This window comes from Crinia signifera, chromosome 1 (assembly GCF_055691185.1).
Source record: "Crinia signifera chromosome 1, ASM5569118v1, whole genome shotgun sequence".
NCBI lineage: Eukaryota > Metazoa > Chordata > Amphibia > Anura > Myobatrachidae > Crinia > Crinia signifera.
This window is the reverse complement of record NC_139217.1, coordinates 72,746,911-72,765,273: the sequence shown is the minus strand read 5'-3', so window position 1 is coordinate 72,765,273 and position 18,363 is coordinate 72,746,911. Positions and strand designations below refer to the sequence as shown.

Below are 18,363 nucleotides of genomic sequence, written 5' to 3'. Positions count from 1 at the left end.
ATAGAGATAGTGACAGATTGTGCTATATATTTTTTATATAACTGACTGCTGCCCCCCCTTTTGTGCTGATCAGTATAAATTAACTGATCAGCAACTTTTTGGGGGCGCAGGTTTTTTTTTATATATATATATATATACCTGTCACTGCTGCTGCTGCAGTGTCATAGAGTGATAGATAGTGAGAGATAGAGAGATAGAGAGAGATAGTGACAGAGAGTGATAGTGAGTGCTAAATTTTGTGTCTGCTGCCCCCACCTTTTGTGCTGATCACTATATCTGAGGTGATCAGCAACTTTTTGGGGGTGCAGAGGTTTTTTTTTTTTTTATATATATATATACCTGTCAGTTGCTGCCAGTTGCACTGTCAGTTGCACCAAAGGTTGTGCACCTGCTGCCCCTCACTGGTAATCAGTGTCGCATCACCTTTTTTTTTTTTGTGGGTGCTGTGGGGTCTTTTTTTAATTTTTTTTTTACACACACTGTGATTTTGTGGGTGTCCTGTGGCCACTGTGCGCTGATCAGTGACGTACATCACTGATCATCTTTTTCGGCACAGGGTTGATCTATTTTTTTTTTTTTTTTTATCAAATTCCTGTTGCCTTTGAGCGCTGTTCAGTGACGGACGTTACTGACCAACATCTGTGCTCAATTTTTGGCGCAGGACCTTTTTTTTTTTTTTTTTTTAACCCCTTCAATTTTTTTTTTTTTTAACCCCTTCAATTTTTTTTTTTTTTTAACCCCTTCAATTTTTTTTTTTTTTTTGTATAAAGTATTTTTTTTTTCTGCACTACATACACACTACACACTACATACCCCCCGGGTTGAAATAAAGTTTGTACCCCCCCTACACTATACACGTGTTGAAACATTTCACTACCAGTAACACAAAAATAAAAATGGCATCCCAAATGTCATCCCAAATGTCATCCCAGTCATCCAGAAGAATGTATTCAGCGGAGGAGGCATATGCCATGCTTGCCTCTGACTCTGACACAGCCAGTGAGGCAAGCGGGGAATTTGAAGGATTCGTCTTAAGCTCCTCTTCCTTCTCTGGTGATGAGGGACCCCCTCAAAGACGCCCCCGTAGAGCAGCTGAGACCCCCCCCCCCCAATAATTGATCTCGTATGGACCCCACCACCAGACAATTTTGAGCCCCAGGTTCCTGAGTTTTTGGCCATGCCAGGAATCCAATTTGATTCCACAGGTCTCAGAGAAATTGACTTTTTCAAATTATTTTTCTCTGATGATTTTATAAATTTAATGGTGGACCAAACTAATTTATATGCCCAGCAGTTTATTGCTCAAAACCCCACGTCATCATTTGCTAGGTGGACCCCTGTAGATGCAGTAGAGATGATGACGTTTTGGGGTCTGGTGTTTCATATGGGCATAGTAAAAAAGCCAGAAATTAGGCAATATTGGAGTACAGATGTTCTGTACAGCACCCCATTTTACCGTATGGCCATGCCCCGGGCTCGATTTGAGACGATCCTTAAATTTTTGCATTACAACGATAATGCACAGTGCCCACCCAGAGATGATCCCACCTTTGACCGGCTATTCAAAGTCAGGCCGGTCATTGATCATTTCAGTGCCAAATTTGAAGACATGTACATCCCAGATAAATTCATTTGCATAGACGAGTCCCTTATACATTTTAAAGGAAGGGTTAAATTCCGCCAGTACCTTCCCAGTAAGAGGGCAAGGTATGGCATAAAAATGTATAAGCTGTGTGAAAGCACCTCAGGGTACACTCACAGGTTTAGGGTATATGAAGGGAAGGATTCAAGAATTGAACCGCCAGAATGCCCCCCCTCCCTCGTAGGTGTTAGTGGAAAAATTGTCTGGGATTTAGTGCACCCCTTCCTGGATAAAGGTTATCACCTCTATGTGGATAACTTTTACACTAGCATCCCCCTGTTTAAGGCCCTTGGTTCAAGAGGTACAGCAGCTTGCGGTACTGTGCGCAAGAACCAAAGAGGCCTCCCAAAAACGCACATTGCCCAAGTAATGAGAAGGGGTGAAAGCAGGGGAATATGCACCGAAAATATGTTGTTGGTCAAATATAAGGACAAGAGGGATGTCCTTATACTGACAACAATTCACGGAGACAGTACCACCTCCGTCCCTGTACGAGGTACCAGTACCCACACCTCAAAACCTAATTGTATCCTGGATTACTATAGGTACAGGGGCGGAGTGGATCTTTCAGATCAGGTACTGAAGCCGTACAGTGCCCTGCGGAAAACAAAAATCTGGTACAAGAAGCTGGCCGTGTATATCATCCAGATGGCACTGTATAACGCTTACGTGCTATTCCGTTCTACCGGCCAGAGGGGGACATTTATGCACTTTCAAGAGGAAGTCATAAAGGGCCTAATATTTGGGAACCAGCAGGCAGAGGGCCCCAGTACTTCTAGTACTGGCCCCCGTATTGTACCAGGGCAGCATTTTCCTGATGAAATCCCCTCCACTGGAAAAAAGGGCAGGACACAAAAAAGGTGCAAAGTTTGCTATAAAAAGGGAATAAGAAAGCAAACTATTTTCCAGTGTGACACTTGCCCCGACAAACCCGGCCTATGTATAAAGGAGTGTTTTAAAATATACCACACATCTATGGATTATTAGGTTCATAATTTCACCGTGCTTCGGGGGTCTTGCTAATGCCACATAGCACCCACCATTCATTCCACCAGAATCTGAGCCGCAAAATCCAAAAATCACTCCTTCCCTTCTGAGTCCTGCCATGCACCCAACTGGTATTTTTTGGTCACATGTGAGGCATTGCCGTACTCGGGAGAAATTGGGGCACAGATTTTGGGGTGCTTTTTCTCCTTCATACCTTCTGAAAATGAAAAATTTTGAGCCAGAACTGCATTTTTGTGTAAAAAAATGTAATTTTTCATTTTCACTGCCCACTTGTATCAAAATTGGTGAAACCCCTGGGGGTTTGAAATGTACACTATACCCCTAGATGAATTCCCTGAGGGGTTTAGTTTGCAAAATGGGGTCACTTGTGGGGGGGTTCCACTGTATTGGTGCTTTGGGGGTCTTGCTAATGCGACATAGCACCCACCAAAATTCCACCAGAATTTGTGCTGCAAAATCCAAATATCACTCCTTCCCTTCTGAGTCCTGCCACTTTTTGGTCACATATGAGGCATTGCCATACTCGGGAGAAATTGGGGCACAGATTTTGGGGTGCTTTTTCTCCTTCATACCTTCTGAAAATGAAAAATTTTGAGCCAGAACTGCATTTTTGTGTAAAAAAATGTAATTTTTCATTTTCACTGCCCACTCGTATCAAAATTGGTGAAACCCCTGGGGGTTTGAAATGTACACTATACCCCTAGATGAATTCCCTGAGGGGTGTAGTTTGCAAAATGGGGTCACTTGTGGGGGGGTTCCACTGTATTGGTGCTTGGGGGGTCTTGCTAATGCGACATAGCACCCACCAAAATTCCACCAGAATCTGAGCTGCAAAATCCAAAAATCACTCCTTCCCTTCTAAGTCCTGCCATGCACCCAACTGGTATTTTTTGGTCACATGTGAGGCATTGCCGTACTCGGGAGAAATTGGGGCACAGATTTTGGGGTGCTTTTTCTCCTTCATACCTTCTGAAAATGAAAAATTTTGAGCCAGAACTGCATTTTTGTGTAAAAAAATGTAATTTTTCATTTTCACTGCCCACTTGTATCAAAATTGGTGAAACCCCTGGGGGTTTGAAATGTACACTATACCCCTAGATGAATTCCCTGAGGGGTGTAGTTTGCAAAATGGGGTCACTTGTGGGGGGCTTCCACTGTATTGGTGCTTTGGGGGTCTTGCTAATGCGACATAGCACCCACCAAAATTCCACCAGAATCTGAGCTGCAAAATCCAAAAATCACTCCTTCCCTTCTGAGTCCTGCCATGCACCCAACTGGTATTTTTTGGTCACATGTGAGGCATTGCCGTACTCGGGAGAAATTGGGGCACAGATTTTGGGGTGCTTTTTCTCCTTCATACCTTCTGAAAATGAAAAATTTTGAGCCAGAACTGCATTTTTGTGTAAAAAATGTAATTTTTCATTTGCACAGCCCAGTTGTATAAAAATTGGTGAAACCCCTGGGGGTTTGAAATGTACACTATACCCCTAGATGAATTCCCTGAGGGGTGTAGTTTGCAAAATGGGGTCACTTGTGGGGGGGTTCCACTGTATTGGTGCTTGGGGGGTCTTGCTAATGCGACATAGCACCCACCAAAATTCCACCAGAATCTGAGCTGCAAAATCCCAAAATCACTCCTTCCCTTCTGAGTCCTGCCATGCACCCAAATGGTATTTTTTGGTCACATGTGAGGCATTGCCGTACTCGGGAGAAATTGGGGCACAGATTTTGGGGTGCTTTTTCTCCTTCATACCTTCTGAAAATGAAAAATTTTGAGCCAGAACTGCATTTTTGTGTAAAAAAATGTAATTTTTCATTTTCACTGCCCAGTTGTATCAAAATTGGTGAAACCCCTGGGGGTTTGAAATGTACACTATACCCCTAGATGAATTCCCTGAGGGGTGTAGTTTGCAAAATGGGGTCACTTGTGGGGGGGTTCCACTGTATTGGTGCTTTGGGGGTCTTGCTAATGCGACATAGCACCCACCAACATTCCACCACCAAAAATCACTCCTTCCCTTCTGAGTCCTGCCATGCACCCAACTGGTATTTTTTGGTCACATATGAGGCATTGCCATACTCGGGAGAAATTGGGACACAGATTTTGGGGTGCTTTTTCTCCTTCATACCTTATGAAAATGAAAAATTTTGAGCCAGAACTGCATTTTTGTGTAAAAAAATGTAATTTTTCATTTTCACTGCCCAGTTGTACCACAATTGGTGAAACCCCTGGGGGTTTGAAATGTACACTATACCCCTAGATGAATTCCCTGAGGGGTGTAGTTTGCAAAATGGGGTCACTTGTGGGGGGGTTCCACTGTATTGGTGCTTGGGGGGTCTTGCTAATGCAACATAGCACCCACCAACATTCCACCAGAATCTGAGCTGCAAAATCCAAAAATCACTCCTTCCCTTCTGAGTCCTGCCATGCACCCAAATGGTATTTTTTGGTCACATGTGAGGCATTGCCGTACTCGGGAGAAATTGGGGCACAGATTTTGGGGTGCTTTGTCTCCTTCATTCCTTGTGAAAATGAAAAATTTTGAGCCAGAACTGCATTTTTGTGTAAAAAATGTAATTTTTCATTTGCACAGCCCAGTTGTATCAAAATTGGTGAAACCCCTGGGGGTTTGAAATGTACACTATACCCCTAGATGAATTCCCTGAGGGGTGTAGTTTGCAAAATGGGGTCACTTGTGGGGGGGTTCCACTGTATTGGTGCTTGGGGGGTCTTGCTAATGCGACATAGCACCCACCAAAATTCCACCAGAATCTGAGCTGCAAAATCCAAAAATCACTCCTTCCCTTCTGAGTCCTGCCATGCACCCAAATGGTATTTTTTGGTCACATGTGAGGCATTGCCGTACTCGGGAGAAATTGGGGCACAGATTTTGGGGTGCTTTTTCTCCTTCATACCTTCTGAAAATGAAAAATTTTGATCCAGAACTGCATTTTTGTGTAAAAAAATGTAATTTTTCATTTTCACTGCCCAGTTGTATCAAAATTGGTGAAACCCCTGGGGGTTTGAAATGTACACTATACCCCTAGATGAATTCCCTGAGGGGTGTAGTTTGCAAAATGGGGTCACTTGTGGGGGGGTTCCACTGTATTGGTGCTTGGGGGGTCTTGCTAATGCGACATAGCACCCACCAAAATTCCACCAGAATCTGAGCTGCAAAATCCAAAAATCACTCCTTCCCTTCTGAGTCCTGCCATGCACCCAAATGGTATTTTTTGGTCACATGTGAGGCATTGCCGTACTCGGGAGAAATTGGGGCACAGATTTTGGGGTGCTTTTTCTCCTTCATACCTTCTGAAAATGAAAAATTTTGATCCAGAACTGCATTTTTGTGTAAAAAAATGTAATTTTTCATTTTCACTGCCCAGTTGTATCAAAATTGGTGAAACCCCTGGGGGTTTGAAATGTACACTATACCCCTAGATGAATTCCCTGAGGGGTGTAGTTTGCAAAATGGGGTCACTTGTGGGGGGGTTCCACTGTATTGGTGCTTGGGGGGTCTTGCTAATGCGACATAGCACCCACCAAAATTCCACCAGAATCTGAGCTGCAAAATCCAAAAATCACTCCTTCCCTTCTGAGTCCTGCCATGCACCCAAATGGTATTTTTTGGTCACATGTGAGGCATTGCCGTACTCGGGAGAAATTGGGGCACAGATTTTGGGGTGCTTTTTCTCCTTCATACCTTCTGAAAATGAAAAATTTTGATCCAGAACTGCATTTTTGTGTAAAAAAATGTAATTTTTCATTTTCACTGCCCAGTTGTATCAAAATTGGTGAAACCCCTGGGGGTTTGAAATGTACACTATACCCCTAGATGAATTCCCTGAGGGGTGTAGTTTGCAAAATGGGGTCACTTGTGGGGGGGTTCCACTGTATTGGTGCTTGGGGGGTCTTGCTAATGCGACATAGCACCCACCAAAATTCCACCAGAATCTGAGCTGCAAAATCCAAAAATCACTCCTTCCCTTCTGAGTCCTGCCATGCACCCAAATGGTATTTTTTGGTCACATGTGAGGCATTGCCGTACTCGGGAGAAATTGGGGCACAGATTTTGGGGTGCTTTTTCTCCTTCATACCTTCTGAAAATGAAAAATTTTGAGCCAGAACTGCATTTTTGTGTAAAAAAATTTAATTTTTCATTTTCGCTGCCCAGTTGTATCAAAATTGGTGAAACCCCTGGGGGTTTAAAATGTACACTATACCCCTAGATGAATTCCCTGAGGGGTGTAGTTTGCAAAATGGGGTCACTTGTGGGGGGGTTCCACTGTATTGGTGCTTTGGGGGTCTTGCTAATGCGACATAGCACCCACCAACATTCCACCACCAAAAATCACTCCTTCCCTTCTGAGTCCTGCCATGCACCCAACTGGTATTTTTTGGTCACATATGAGGCATTGCCATACTCGGGAGAAATTGGGACACAGATTTTGGGGTGCTTTTTCTCCTTCATACCTTATGAAAATGAAAAATTTTGAGCCAGAACTGCATTTTTGTGTAAAAAAATGTAATTTTTCATTTTCACTGCCCAGTTGTACCACAATTGGTGAAACCCCTGGGGGTTTGAAATGTACACTATACCCCTAGATGAATTCCCTGAGGGGTGTAGTTTGCAAAATGGGGTCACTTGTGGGGGGGTTCCACTGTATTGGTGCTTGGGGGGTCTTGCTAATGCGACATAGCACCCACCAAAATTCCACCAGAATCTGAGCTGCAAAATCCAAAAATCACTCCTTCCCTTCTGAGTCCTGCCATGCACCCAAATGGTATTTTTTGGTCACATGTGAGGCATTGCCGTACTCGGGAGAAATTGGGGCACAGATTTTGGGGTGCTTTTTCTCCTTCATACCTTCTGAAAATGAAAAATTTTGATCCAGAACTGCATTTTTGTGTAAAAAAATGTAATTTTTCATTTTCACTGCCCAGTTGTATCAAAATTTGTGAAACCCCTGGGGGTTTGAAATGTACACTATACCCCTAGATGAATTCCCTGAGGGGTGTAGTTTGCAAAATGGGGTCACTTGTGGGGGGGTTCCACTGTATTGGTGCTTTGGGGGTCTTGCTAATGCGACATAGCACCCACCAAAATTCCACCAGAATCTGAGCTGCAAAATCCAAAAATCACTCCTTCCCTTCTGAGTCCTGCCATGCACCCAAATGGTATTTTTTGGTCACATGTGAGGCATTGCCGTACTCGGGAGAAATTGGGGCACAGATTTTGGGGTGCTTTTTCTCCTTCATACCTTCTGAAAATGAAAAATTTTGATCCAGAACTGCATTTTTGTGTAAAAAAATGTAATTTTTCATTTTCACTGCCCAGTTGTATCAAAATTGGTGAAACCCCTGGGGGTTTGAAATGTACACTATACCCCTAGATGAATTCCCTGAGGGGTGTAGTTTGCAAAATGGGGTCACTTGTGGGGGGGTTCCACTGTATTGGTGCTTGGGGGGTCTTGCTAATGCGACATAGCACCCACCAAAATTCCACCAGAATCTGAGCTGCAAAATCCAAAAATCACTCCTTCCCTTCTGAGTCCTGCCATGCACCCAAATGGTATTTTTTGGTCACATGTGAGGCATTGCCGTACTCGGGAGAAATTGGGGCACAGATTTTGGGGTGCTTTTTCTCCTTCATACCTTCTGAAAATGAAAAATTTTGAGCCAGAACTGCATTTTTGTGTAAAAAAATGTAATTTTTCATTTTCGCTGCCCAGTTGTATCAAAATTGGTGAAACCCCTGGGGGTTTGAAATGTACACTATACCCCTAGATGAATTCCCTGAGGGGTGTAGTTTGCAAAATGGGGTCACTTGTGGGGGGGTTCCACTGTATTGGTGCTTTGGGGGTCTTGCTAATGCGACATAGCACCCACCAACATTCCACCACCAAAAATCACTCCTTCCCTTCTGAGTCCTGCCATGCACCCAACTGGTATTTTTTGGTCACATATGAGGCATTGCCATACTCGGGAGAAATTGGGACACAGATTTTGGGGTGCTTTTTCTCCTTCATACCTTATGAAAATGAAAAATTTTGAGCCAGAACTGCATTTTTGTGTAAAAAAATGTAATTTTTCATTTTCACTGCCCAGTTGTACCACAATTGGTGAAACCCCTGGGGGTTTGAAATGTACACTATACCCCTAGATGAATTCCCTGAGGGGTGTAGTTTGCAAAATGGGGTCACTTGTGGGGGGGTTCCACTGTATTGGTGCTTGGGGGGTCTTGCTAATGCAACATAGCACCCACCAACATTCCACCAGAATCTGAGCTGCAAAATCCAAAAATCACTCCTTCCCTTCTGAGTCCTGCCATGCACCCAAATGGTATTTTTTGGTCACATGTGAGGCATTGCCGTACTCGGGAGAAATTGGGGCACAGATTTTGGGGTGCTGTGTCTCCTTCATTCCTTGTGAAAATGAAAAATTTTGAGCCAGAACTGCATTTTTGTGTAAAAAATGTAATTTTTCATTTGCACAGCCCAGTTGTATCAAAATTGGTGAAACCCCTGGGGGTTTGAAATGTACACTATACCCCTAGATGAATTCCCTGAGGGGTGTAGTTTGCAAAATGGGGTCACTTGTGGGGGGGTTCCACTGTATTGGTGCTTGGGGGGTCTTGCTAATGCGACATAGCACCCACCAAAATTCCACCAGAATCTGAGCTGCAAAATCCAAAAATCACTCCTTCCCTTCTGAGTCCTGCCATGCACCCAAATGGTATTTTTTTGTCACATGTGAGGCATTGCCGTACTCGGGAGAAATTGGGGCACAGATTTTGGGGTGCTTTTTCTCCTTCATACCTTCTGAAAATGAAAAATTTTGATCCAGAACTGCATTTTTGTGTAAAAAAATGTAATTTTTCATTTTCACTGCCCAGTTGTATCAAAATTGGTGAAACCCCTGGGGGTTTGAAATGTACACTATACCCCTAGATGAATTCCCTGAGGGGTGTAGTTTGCAAAATGGGGTCACTTGTGGGGGGGTTCCACTGTATTGGTGCTTTGGGGGTCTTGCTAATGCGACATAGCACCCACCAACATTCCACCACCAAAAATCACTCCTTCCCTTCTGAGTCCTGCCATGCACCCAACTGGTATTTTTTGGTCACATATGAGGCATTGCCATACTCGGGAGAAATTGGGGCACAGATTTTGGGGTGCTTTTTCTCCTTCTTACCTTATGAAAATGAAAAATTTTGAGCCAGAACTGCATTTTTGTGTAAAAAAATGTAATTTTTCATTTTCACTGCCCAGTTGTACCACAATTGGTGAAACCCCTGGGGGTTTGAAATGTACACTATACCCCTAGATGAATTCCCTGAGCGGTGTAGTTTGCAAAATGGGGTCACTTGTGTGGGGGGTCCTAAATTTTAGCATCTTATGGTGCCTAGAAACCTACATGGTGCCTAAAAAATAATCTCATAAAAAGGAGGCTCCAAAATCAAGTAGGTGCTCCTTCTATTATGAAGCCTGTGGTTTGGTCAACGTGCACACTAGGGCCACATATAGGATATTTATGAAAACAAAAGAATTGGGGGAATCAATTTTTAGTCACATTTCTCTAGTAAAATGTACTGTGTTCCTTAGAAAAATGTATTAAAATTGCAAATCTGCAAAAAAAATGAAATTTTGAAATTTCACCTACACTTTGTTTTAATTCCTGTGAAACACCTAAAGGGTTAACAAACTTCCAAAATGCTGTTTTGAATACTGTGAGGGGTGCAGTTTTTGAAATGGCATCATTTATGGGGGTGTCTCACATACAAGTCCCTCAAAGTCACATCAGAACTGAACTGGTCCCTAAAAAAATCAGTGTTTGAAATTTTCTTGAAAATTTGAGAATTTGCTATTCATATTGTAAGCCTCCTAGTGTCCAAAAAAATGAAAAGGAAGTTGAAATAATGATGGAAACATAAAGTAGACATATGGTCTATGTTAGTTATTAACTATTTTGAGTGGTATGATTATTTGTCTCACAAGCAGAAAATTTAACATTTTGCAAATTGCTAAATTTTCCATTTTTTTCCGACATTTTGGTATTTTTCACAAAAAAACACAGACTGTATCGACCCAAATTTACCACTAATTTGAAGTACAATGTGTCACGAAAAAACAATCTCAAAATCACTGGGATAAGTAAAAGCAAAAAAAAGTTATCCCCACTTAAGTGATACATGTCAGATTTGAAAAAAAGGGCTCTGTCAGGAACGCAAAAACTGGCTCTGTCAGGAAGGGGTTAAGAAGATTGAGAGCGGCAGGTGTGGGTAAATTTTTACGGGTGTGGTATAGGGTTCTGACAGTCGGAATCCCGACAGTCATTAGCCCGACGTCGGGATCCCGACTGGCTGGACTAAGACAGCATGGCGAGCACAACAAAGCCTCTTGCTGGCTCACATATGGTATAATAGTATGGTTTGGGAATTGCACTGCAGAGGAGAGAGGGAGGTTGGAACATCTTGTTAGGTCTGCAAGCAAAATTATAAGGGCCACAATATTATGTGTGACCCTGGTCACCCACATTGTAGACTTTTATGTAAACTTGCCATCAAACAAGAGGTTTTCAAAATTAATGTCTCATACCAACCGACTGCATGATAGTTTTTTTTCTGTCATCAATTCGTATGTTGAATAGCAATCAATGTCCTGTCTTGTATCAGATATAGGGCCAGATGTATCAAGCTTCAAAAGTGATAAAATGGAGAGTGATAAACAGCCAGCCAATCAGCTCCTACCTTCTATGTTACAGGCTGTGTTTGAAAAATGTCAGGTAGGAGCTGATTGGCTGGCTGTTTATCACTCTACACTTTTTCACTTTTTGAAGCTTGATACATCTGGCCCATAGTCCTTTTTAGTATTCTCAGTGTGGTACATTTTTGGAATTTAATTTAATAACTCATTTTTGTTTTGTTTAATGACAATAAAGCTTTTTGATTTGATTTATGATTTGACTGTTGGAGCCCGGTGAAGGTTTAAAAAATACGGAGATCCCCACACCAAAATACCCTTAGCTAAATACAAACGATCACTACTAAAACATTTAAATAATGCAGCAAGGGCAGTGATTCCAGTCCACTGGAGGTCCACAGACCCCCCCACGACATGGGAATGGTTTCAAAGAATAGATTTTTACTGCGCCATGGAAGACATTTACTACTCAACTCTAGACAAACAATCTGATTATGTAGCCACGTGGCTACCCTGGCTTGAGTTTAAGTCAACGGCATTGTACAAGGGCCAGGTCCCGGCTGACGCACTTTAATATGCAGCCTTGCTTTTATACATATCCTGATTGAGGGATCAGGAACATTGGAATCAATAGAACCAATAGTATCGCCCAATCTGATTGGATTGATTCTGAACACATGTCCCCCCCTCCCTTCTGCATCCCCTTGTATTGTCCCCCCCCCCCCCCAGACACATTCTACAGTAGATGAAGATAGCAGAGAAAATGAACAGACTTGACCGAATAGCAGTGATAGAAATTTTTATTTTACTCTGTTTCCTCATGCTAATTAGACATCAATTTATTGACTAGCAACGGTTCACATTTTTCATATTATTGTTAAAATTAACCTGTCTAACGTACCATATTCACAACTGAATGTAATGTTTCTCTTGCATTTAAAACCAAAATAAAGAATATATATAAAAAAAAAAAAAATACGGGGATCCGTACTTCTTTTGTCCCCTGTATTTTTTTGGAACCAGAACCAGTCCAAGAGCCTGGTTCTGTTTTTAGAAATACTGGGGAGCCCTATTCAAATTTTTCCCCTGTATTTTTGGTATCAGGACAGGCTCAATGAGCCTGGGGCTGGTTATGCTCAGGAGGTGGAACCCCACTGCATTTTTTTTTACATTATGCAAAAAAACTGCACGTTCTTGTCACAAAAAAAAAAAAAATGCACCTTGCCTTAAAAATCACACATTCCCATGTGGAACAGAAATATAAAACAGTTTGTGATGTAAAATCACGTGTGGTGAGCTATCGCTGCACTGTACACTGTATGTGTTCATAAATTTAAAATAAAGGTGCACTGTACTGAGTTTACATCCGAAACTGTTTCTTTTTCACCTATCTTTTGTGTTTTTATATTTTGCAGTCTTAATCGAATTGAATTAAAATTACATTTGAATATTTCCTGGTGCAAATTAAATGTATTTTCTCCCTGTGTGTGTGTGTGTGTGTGATATATATATATATATAACAGGGTTGGATATTCCAATAAGGGCACTCACCAATAAATCATGAAAAGTTTATTCAGGGTACATTACCAATCAGGCATAGTAGTCAGTCTACGTTTCGGCCACCAGGTGGCCTTTCTCAAGACAGGTCAGCTTAGACATCCACACAGTGCAAGAGTCAGTATCCTGACTCTTGTACTGTGTGGATGTCTAAGCTGACCTGTCTTGAGAAAGGCCACCTGGTGGCCGAAACGTAGACTGACTACTATGCCTGATTGGTAATGTACCCTGAATAAACTTTTCATGATTTATTGGTGAGTGCCCTTATTGGAATATCCAACCCTGTTATACATTGGGACACATTGTGTCACCTTAAAGGAGCACCGCGACTTGTTACATTGTTGGCTGGGAGTGCGGAATTACAGAATATATATATATATATATATATATATATATATATATATACAGTATATATATATATATAGCGGTCTAGTGGTAGCACACCCCCATTATTATCTGCCTATATGTTACATTACACATACTTCGTACGAAGGGTATCCTCTACATACCTTTTCCTGTGCGATTGGTACCATATTCTTCACAATCTGTCATATATTGCTAAGCAGACCTGATGGACAAAAACTAAGGCCATTAAACATCCCCAAAATATCCTACATCTTCCTCACTAAAGTTGTGTTTTCCAGTGTTCTATGCTTACCCAGTTTATCTTCCTCTCTATACCACAGAATTTGACTTTGAAATGTATAAACTGAAGCTGTGCTCAAAAGAACTGGATAAAATATCTGAAGAATCTCAAGAACGGGCTGATCTGTTAATTGCAGCTGGTAACATGAAATCAGAGTTGGAAGAACTGAAAAAGAACTACACAAAGTTTGCTGTGTTGTCCCAGAATGGTAGGTGTCTCTTTACCTCATAACCTGGCTAGCCTTTCCTCATAACCACACTAAAGTCACTAGAGTCACTAAACCAGTGGTTCCCAAACTTTTTGAATCACTGCACCCTAAAGTATCAGAATATTTTTCACGGCACCCCTAGGCCAAGAGTTGGTTACTAGTTTCAGGAAAGATATTAAATAAGTTGTGATTTAAATATTTTCCTTAGGTCCACTTATGTGGTGAGAAATATGGGTCACTTCTGTTTACCCACATATTCTTAATAGGAAGCCACAAGCACTGATTTTGCCTATTTCATTGGCCATAAATAACTTGAATTGATTCTGGACCCCCAACCTGAGGCACCCCTGCAAATGCTCCAAGGCACTACAGGGAGCCTACTCGCACAGTTTGCTCTAAACTCTTAGGTGGCCATACATCAGAAAGATATTGCACCCAATCATACAATCTCAATGGATTGTAAAATGGATTGTATGCAGATTGTGTGCACAATCATACAATCACACAATCTCCCGGCCCCTGAAAACTGGAGGATTGGTCCTCTGATCTGACGTGCTGCACGTCAGATCAGTTGGTTTTGGGAGCAGATTGCATGTGGGAGCCGCAGAAGTTTCCAAGTGGCAGATGGGCGGGCGGCTAAAGAGAGCAGTGGATGTCCTTTTGCACAATTCTGTCACTACTCTGAAAACTGTTTTCAGAGGATTGCTTCATTAGGGCTATTTAATAATGGCATAACACAGCAGATGTGAGCAGATTGGTAGTTGCTGGCAACATGTAAATAAAAAAAAATCAGGAGTCCAGTGAATTAGACTAAATTGTTCCCTGGGGAATGTGAAGTGAAGTGGGAATCGCATACCAGACAACACCTACTATTGTACAAAAAGAGAAAAGTAAGCAGCGCTGAAAATTTGTGGTAAAAATATTTATTTTAAAAAAATCTAAATGAAAATTGGATAAATTTAATAAAGCAATTTAATATACATGACATGCAAAATTAAAAATGTCACTCACAATAGTAAAATTCAATAGCATCCTGGAGAGTCCATTCCTACCAATGCCCCTATGTAACAGGTAAGTATGGATGTATAGTTATTGTCCCTGTATAGATGTGCATACAGATAGCAATCCCCTCAAGTGTCCAGGTGGTCAGTCCAATAAGGGTAGTAGTCACCGACAGTCCACTGGAGATGATTGGTAAGTGGTGTTTGCACTGTTCTTTATACTCCAAGCAAGGAGTGATGGCTTATGGAGCGGTGTTATGGCAAGATCAGATGGAAAAAGGCACAAGGTGGGCTTCCTGTGGGGTTGGTTCGGACTTTAATCCAAGAGGTGAGCAAGCAGGTGGGTGTGGCAGCAATCAATGATGCATTTTGAAATGCCTGGTAGCTTTATCAAAAGGTAGATATTGGCCATATCCATGTCAGGATATATATATACCCTACATAATACGGTCACATGACCACACAGTTTTAATTAGACCATCCAATTCTATTTACCCACATATAATAATATGCTTATTGCAGATTAGGAGGCAGAATTATTTGTTGAAAAAGGTTAGGTATCACTATTAATGCAATATAAAATAAAATACAATGAATGTACAGTATATATTCTGAGATAGTCAGTACTTTCATGGACATTGCCGCGTAGTTTCTGACAGTTGACTGGCTTCCCCCTGGCATTGGCAGGTCTCCAAATGCACTCACCAGCTCCTTTCACTAGTGCTGAGCTCCCCTGCTCTGGCTGTTCTGCTCCCCTGCTCTTCTTTTCTGGACTGTATAGATTCCCAGCACCGCAGTCTCCTGCTGCCCTGCGTGAGGCTTGTCTGCTTCTGCTGCCCCGGGCTTTACTGCTCTCCGGGCGGCGTGGCCTTTACTGCACCCCGGGCGGCACCGTCTCCACTGCTCCACGGGCGGCGCTGTCCTGTACTTCTCTTCCCCAGGCGGCAATGTCCATTAATTCCCCCCGTGCAGCGTCGTCCTTTACTTCATCCCGGCGGTGAGCTCCACTGCTCCCTATGCGGCGCCAGGCAGTGAGCCCAGGGCTACCTGGCCCTGGGCTCACTGCCATTGAATTAGGTAGAAAACGGCAGTGCGGCGACCACTGCCTGCGCTGCAATATTTCAATAAAAAATAAAGACTGGTAAAAAAAAAAAAAAGATCAAGGGGGTGCAGGGGATAGCCTGCTGGGGCCCCCTCAAGGCCCGGGCCCCATAGCAATTGCATCCACTGCACCCTCTATAGTTACGCCACGGACAACCTGGACTCTTGAGGGGATTGCTATCTGTATGCACATCTATACAGGGATGGTAACTATCCATCCATACTTACCTGTTACATTGGGGTATATCTAGGAACGGACTCTCCAGAATGCTATTGAATTTTATGATTGTGGGTGACATTTTTAATTTTGCATAAGTCATGTATATTAAGTTGTTTTATTAAATTTGTTCTAGACCATCCATTTCTCATTGAGATTTAAAAAATATTTTTTTTTACCCCTAATTTCCAGTGCTGCTTACTTTTCTCTTTTTGTACTTCTTCATGGGTATGGATCACTAGGTCACCAGCATGATTGTGATCCAATGACCGTATTCCCTTTTTCACTATACAGGACTGACTATCCTGTCTTTATTAGCAGCTGCTAGAGCTACCACTCCTAATAAGCACCCCCGGGACCAACCCCTTCAAAAGGGTGGTCCCAATACTTATTTTTCTTTTGTAACACCTTTTATTGCCCTATTTTAGTATCACTTTACACATATTTGTAATGGTAAAGTGAGTTCAAATGATATAGGAACAGGGGTGACCCAAATCACACTAGGTGATTCTGGGTTCAGGTGCGCCTAACTTGAGTTGTAATTCCCAGCTGCTGCTCAGTGACAGGGTAGTTAGTCCTGTACTGGATATACAAAGAAAGAAAAACAGGGGGTTTGAGCAGCGCTGAATATAAAAAATATAATAAGCTGTTAAATGATGATAAAAATAAATGATAAGATTGGTTAGATCTAGTACAATGATTTATTCATTCTAAAAAAGGGAAATAAACATGTAGCCAGAATACATGGATAATTTTAAAAGCGATTTAAAATGTTTGTGTCTCACCAAACCAAACCATGGAATGAATATGACCAGGCGAGTCCCACAAATCCGAACGGAACTGTAATGGTGTCCCCAATATGACAGTAGGGAGGAAGGACCAGATGTACTGTCCAGGAGCGGCCCAAGGTGGCACGAATCACCGACTCCCTCTGCTAGATGGAATGTAGTGGGATGGTGTCCTCAACCTCTACCTTACTTCAAGATATTTGTAATTCAAATTGGACGGGGATCCAGATGGTGGACGGGCGGGTCTGCACTCACAGGGTCTTTAGTTGTTGTAGGTGGTTTTGGAATTGGTGGAGATGAAATCCTAACCGGTTTCGCTGCTCCAGGCAGCTTTGTCAAAGGATATCTGGCTTGAGAAATTTCTGGCTTTTTATTTCCTGTAACATGGGTCATGTGACCAACTCAATTAGATCAACCAATCTATACTTTAAATAAAATCAACGCTAGGGTAGGAGGCAAATAGTTTTACTTTAATTTATCATCTAATTAGCTTATTAGACGATAAATTAAAGTAAAATTATTTGCCTCCTACCCTAGCAATGATTTTATTTAAAGTATAGATTGGTTGATCTAATTGAGTTGGTCACATGACCCATGTTACAGGAAATAAAAAGCCAGAAATTTCTCAAGCCAGATATCCTTTGACAAAGCTGCCTGGAGCAGCGAAACCGGTTAGGATTTCATCTCCACCAATTCCAAAACCACCTACAACAACTAAAGACCCTGTGAGTGCAGACCCGCCCGTCCACCATCTGGATCCCCGTCCAATTTGGATTACAAATATCTTGAAGTAAGGTAGAGGTTGAGGACACCATCCCACTACATTCCATCTAGCGGAGGGAGTCAGTGATTCGTGCCACCTTGGGCCGCTCCTGGACAGTACATCTGGTCCTTCCTCCCTACTGTCATATTGGGGACACCATTACAGTTCCGTTCGGATTTGTGGGACTCGCCTGGTCATACTTATTCCATGGTTTGGTTTGGTGAGACACGAACATTTTAAATCGCTTTTAAAATTATCCATGTATTCTGGCTACATGTTTATTTCCCTTTTTTAGAACGAATAAATCATTGTACTAGATCTAACCAATCTTCTCATTTATTTTTATCATCATTTAACAGCTTATTATATTTTTTATATTCAGCGCTGCTCAAACCCCCTGTTTTTCTTCAAATGATATAGGACCTGATTATTGGGCTGCAAATCTTTGGGGCCTAGCTAGGGATGCCAATCCCGGGGGATTTTTTTCAATCCCGGGATCCGGGATTGAAAAATGCTCAATCCCGGGATCCCGGGATTGGCATCCCCACCAAAAAAAAACATTTTTAGCATAGGACCCACCCCGGCCGACCCGCACTTCTACTTACATTAGGGCGCGGGCGGGCGGCCGGGAGTGGGTTTGGAGGTGCACGTTGCCTCCCGGCAAGTGCACCTCCATAGAAGACAGCAGGCGGGAGGAGGCAGGCGGGCGGCGGAGAAGAGGCGGGCGGA

General features: G+C 42.4%; 1 protein-coding gene across 3 annotated transcripts in view; it reads left to right on the top strand.

Annotated features, from left to right (window-relative positions):
- LOC146042070 (uncharacterized) overlaps window positions 1-18,363 on the top strand; it is a 378,004-nt gene that overhangs the window by 21,043 nt on the left and 338,598 nt on the right. For all 3 annotated transcript variants that reach the window (XM_083162079.1, XM_083162014.1, XM_083162143.1), the window contains exon 2: window positions 13,597-13,764. In XM_083162079.1, coding sequence (XP_083018205.1) covers window positions 13,597-13,764 — 168 coding nt within the window. The remainder of the gene's footprint in view (window positions 1-13,596; window positions 13,765-18,363) is intronic.